The sequence below is a fragment of the Melopsittacus undulatus genome, chromosome 2 (genome assembly GCF_012275295.1).
Source record: "Melopsittacus undulatus isolate bMelUnd1 chromosome 2, bMelUnd1.mat.Z, whole genome shotgun sequence".
Taxonomy (NCBI): Eukaryota; Metazoa; Chordata; class Aves; order Psittaciformes; family Psittaculidae; genus Melopsittacus; species Melopsittacus undulatus.
Genome location: NC_047528.1, coordinates 101,859,981 through 101,865,093, shown reverse-complemented (window position 1 = coordinate 101,865,093; position 5,113 = coordinate 101,859,981). Strand labels below are relative to the sequence as shown.

General features: G+C 39.9%; 1 protein-coding gene across 1 annotated transcript; it reads right to left on the bottom strand.

Annotated features, from left to right (window-relative positions):
* Window positions 1–210: 210 nt before the first annotated feature.
* Window positions 211–3,827, bottom strand: LOC101876796 (lymphotactin-like). The gene is made up of 3 exons (XM_005151764.2): window positions 3,758–3,827; window positions 1,031–1,148; window positions 211–316 (listed from the first exon to the last, which is right to left on the bottom strand). Exons 1-3 carry the CDS (start codon window positions 3,825–3,827, stop codon window positions 211–213), a joined length of 294 nt encoding a protein of 97 aa, XP_005151821.2.
* Window positions 3,828–5,113: the final 1,286 nt, after the last annotated feature.

Sequence of the window (5,113 nt, the reverse complement as noted above, 5' to 3'; positions counted from 1 at the left end):
GATAAACAGTGTAACAGAGTCCAGCTATAAAACAAAGAAGTCAACAGATAGTCAAACAGTGGCATTCTGGTGAGTTTCTGTTTCTTCAGAGATTTTATTGCCAATTAATAAGTAGGAATGAAAAGCAAATACTAAGGCTTTACTCTTTGTTGTGTGCAGCACTGATGTTGATTCCATTTAGCTGGCCTTAGATGCTTGCCTGGGACAGGATTATTTGCCTTTGATGGCACGTTTTTGGTCTATTCTTGTCATAGCAGTCTGCACCCATTTCTGATTAGAGTTTACGCAGATCTTGATACCTTTTGTGGTTATAAACCTATGAAAAGAAAGAAAACAAACCAGGTGGCATTAAATTCCAGTCTTTAAGCTCAGGTTTGCTGTTCTTGTTTTTTATGTAGAACATGAGGAACAATGTGGTAAGACCCTATTACATGCTGGAGTTTGTAGTTTTTAGTTGAAATAACAGCAGTTAGCAACATTAGTTCCCTATTTATTGTTATGTGTGTATTTATTGACTTTAAAAAAGGGAGCATGGTATTCTGAGATTATATGAAATCATGATGCACATTTACGTCACATTTATCTTCCAGGAGCAGATCCTAGATTTGATAAAAATGCATGCTCATGAGATCAAAAACCAAATGCATCTCCTAGCAGGAGTCAGAGTTATCCTGAACTCTACCACATGATCTTTCTCCTTAGCTCAATTCAGTGCAACTGGGCTTTTGACTGCTCCAGCCTGACCCCTCACTGAGATTTTACCCTACTTTCTGGTCACAAAAGATCTGTCTGTTTGTTCATTGTGATTTCTGCCAGTGTTTGTGAGCAGCAAACATGTCCCACCTCTCAGAGGCCCACTCCTCTCCCCTCGCTCCCTCAGCTGTTAGGTGACTGCTTCATGGAAGTGTGATCTGAGCAAGCCAGATTTAGTGAATTGGGCCATGAAGTGTCATCAGATGCCCTTTCCGTTCTCTCTGGTAGTGTGTTTGCTTAGACAAGTCTGAAGGTAAACTGTGCACTGGATACTTACACAATGGCATCTACTGGAACTTGTTGCTTTTCATAGCTGACAAGATTTCGGATGTTCAGTTGCCGTGTAGAGAGACGTACACAACTGAATCTGCGCATGGGCTGACTTCCAGCACTCCCTGGAAGGGGAAGAATAGATAAATGGCAAAGGCAGTCAATACTGTATTGATATTTAGCCATAATTACTTAGTAAATGATGAATTCCAGCAGATTTCCAGCTGTGGTTAGAACATGAGTGTCTCATGATGTACAGCCATGAAACCCAGTTATACAGGAGACCTCAAGGTATTTTTTGGCATGCATCCTGTCATTTCTGAAGTGTTACTGCTATTTCAGTTAAGATGCTAACCTTCACCTGTTCTGAACAATTGTATTATCATTCTGCCCCTAGGGAATCACTGCTTCCATAGCAGAAAAAGTATTTGACGTCATTCATAATTAGATCTGTATCATCTGCAAGTAAGTGTCCTTATGGAGCAGTGCTTAGAATTGGCACTTTTACTGAGTGGATTTCCAAATGCCATCTGAAAATAAATCAATAATTCTCCCTACTTTCCAAGTGAAGGAAAGCAAGGCTATTTTTCTCACACTGGGCATCCAAAACTTGTCTCACACTAGACATCCAAAATTAAGAATTTGTTGAAAGGGAGGTATATCTGTCAGAAGACTAAATGCTTACATACTCTTGCTATAAGCCTGGTTTCATAATGATGTGTTACTTAGTTCTCTTTTCTCTAAGATTTTCACACACTTCAGGGAAATGCACTGGTGATTAATAAAAAGGATCATGATATCAGTGTCAAATTCTCTGGACAGTTGTTACCCTACATGATGATAACTAAAAATGGGAACTCATTTAAGTGAGATGAACTATATGTATATGTAACTCATATGAAGCCTCACTTGCTAGTTTCTGGTTTTCTCCCACCTATCAAAGATGCATTTGAGAAGGCATAGGGGGACAAACAGAACAACGTGGTATTCTCAGGTTTATTTCTAAAGAATTTATAGAGAAACTGGCTTTAGAAAAGCCCAAGATCTGTTGAGGAAACACTTGCTAAATATAAAACCTGCTTCATGTAATCTCATTATCTGTGAACTTTTTTTTTGTTTGAAATAATTGGAGTAGCTGACAAACACACACCAGCCTTTGGAGAAGCTGTAGCATAGCCCCTGCACAGATATCAACAGAGTTGCTAATCTTTGGGATTTTGTTTGCCTGAAGGAATATCTCTTCTGATCTTGTTTTGGTCACAAGTAACACAATGTATTTTTTTTTGGTGATTCTTCACAGGTACTTCACTGCCTCAGAATCATTTTCAAAATGTGGTGTTAAAGAGCTCAAAGATAGTCAAGCAACCCTTAGCAGTGCTGGAAATATTCTTTCTACTACTAAACTGTCTCCAGGGAATACACTCAGGTAATACCAGCAGAGCTTCTGTAAGCCTGAAAACAAAACAAAACTGCTCCACACCTATAATGTCCCTTTTGTCTGGTGGTTTGTTTTGGTTTGTTTTATGTTTTGTTTTTTGTTTTTATCATTCTTCTTTCTACTCTTCTATCCCTTGCACACCCTTCAGTTTGCTTTTTCAGACTTGCTGATATTTGTGGCAATGCAACCTGAAGAATGACATTACAGACTGGCAGTCTGTGATCAAAGCCACGTGTTGCTGAGATGAACAGCAGTAGTGTTCATCAACGTATAAGTATGTAGTATGATGTAGCTGTAGGGGTACTAGTTCAACCTACTCACTGCGTAGCTACATAATCTTGAGAATGCTTAGCAGGTCTCAGTTTGGTTTTGGTGTGGTTTTGTGAAGATGCCTTTTCTGTGTGCTTCTTTTTGCATATTTTTGTGGGTTTGCATATAGCTTGCATGTGAGTGTTTTCTGTGATTTTTGTTTGTGTTTTATATGTTCTTGAATCTGATTGTGTATCAGAAGATGTGCTTATGTGTGTATGTTTTCACATGATACACATAACCTAAATCAAAAGTCACAGGCCTAAACATCACTGTAGACAAAGTTACATAAAGCATGGCTGGTAAACATGGCTCATCTCTATGCTCATAAATGGTCTCAAACAAGATGATAAATTGTATGAAATCAGGAAGACAGAAAAGACCTTGTACAAATCCATTGCTCTCCTTTGCAGTTCTTGTTCATAGCTTGCCTGTCTGAATTAAATTATTTGGCTAGAAACAAGCAAATAGGCAATATGTGATACAGAACTGGAAGAACTTTTTTAAATAGGGACATTAGAGGGATTAAGCCTATATAGCTCGAGAAAGACCAAGAAAAAATAATATAATAAAAATCCATATAAAAGTAGCATACCTGGAAAAAGAAAAAAAAAGACACACATCTTATTCAAGAAATATTTTGCATAAAATGTTATTAACCTATAAACCTCATTGCTTATATGGCATCAGTGAGATTAAAAGACATTGTGTCTTCAAGATTTCCTTATTTTCAGAGAGAGAATAATGCACAGAAACCCTTTAAGTGTTCTAAGCACAGAAACTCTCTTTGCATTAAAGCAGAAGCAAACCTCTAATTGGCAGGACATAGATGAATTTTCCCACAAAGCTGCCTTTCCTGTGGTTCTGACCTGGATTTCTTATGCCTTTTGTCTTATGAATCAGCTCTGGCTGTGAATGAATCCTGCTCATCAGACCACTGGTGCAATGTGGAGCAACTCTGACCTTCCTCCTGGGTTGTAAACTTACCTTTCACCTTGTACACAGTGAACATGCCAAGCCAGAAAATGAGGAGGATAGCTGCAGTGTGGAGTTTCATTGCTGGTGGCTTCTTTGTCACAGCAGGAAAGAAAGTGGCTACTGTCAGCCCTCTTTCACAGAGTTTATATGTTGTCATTCAGTGGTCAGTTCCTGTGTTCACTTTTGGGGCGTCATGGTGGGGCTGACTCTAAGTGGAAAAAATTGAGTGGCAGTACTTTTTCTGGTGACAGAGAACCACCTCCTTTCCCCCACCCATCCTTCACTAGCCCCCCTGTGAAGGTTTTTCCTGCGCAAACCCTGCTGTGGTCGCACTTGCTTCTGTGTTGCAGGTAGGGTTTATTTCAAGCTGCAAAAAGTGAGAGCTCTTGTTCTGTAGTGGAAACTACCAAATGTTCCTGTCCCTTCACACCTCCATTTAAGAGCTGTAGCTAAGCTGCACTGCAGAGGCACAGAATAACTTTCAGAGCTACCCCCTTGACAATGGACCACTTAAAAGGGGAACTCTGAGCTAAAAGATGGTGGAAATGAAAACTCCTTGGCTTTTTCCATAGTGGCTATAGATGGTCACTTTAATATGTAGCTTTGGTGGGCTATCACTCCTATTTCCTATGTGTGGTGGAGTTTGTCAAAACTCTTCTTTTTTCTTCATCATTTGGTATGGCCAAAGCTGATATCACTGCTGGTAAAAGGAAGAGTGAACACACTTTTACATACAGAGCCAGATCCATTAGCCCTCTTGCCAGTCAAACATAACTAAAATACATGGTTTCAAAGAACAATGAGAGTTTCTTGAGTTTTTTTGTCTTTTGTTTGTCTGTTTGTTTATTTTGTGGCACAGTCTTTCTAGTATGAAGAATGGAGCCTATGAAAGTAACCAGGCAAAGAGGCACAATTTATAAGAATGCAGAAAACAGTTCAGTGCATTTCTGTGCAAACATGGTGTTGATAACAGGTCTGTCAACTTGTTCCAGTTGTACCTCTGTCAAAATTGTCCTTTTTTCTGTCTGTGCTAGTCCTATTACCCAGGTTTAGGTGTCCTTTCTATGTTGTGATAAAATGGTTTGAGTTATTGGACAACATTGTTGCATAGCAGTGGTCTTAGCACCTGCCAATATTTTCCAAGCAAGCTGTGGACCTCCAGACCATACACAAAGCAGCACCTGTGCCAGCATCATTGTCCAGAGCCTCTGAGCAGAAATGTCCTCTCATGCTTTATGCTCTGGAGCCTGGTAGAAAAAGCCCATGGAGACCCAGCTGGGACTGGTGTCGATGGATAAGCACCAGGCTGCCTGATGCCTGAGACTGTGACACAGTGATGCAGATAGCTGTCAGGGCAGAGCCTCA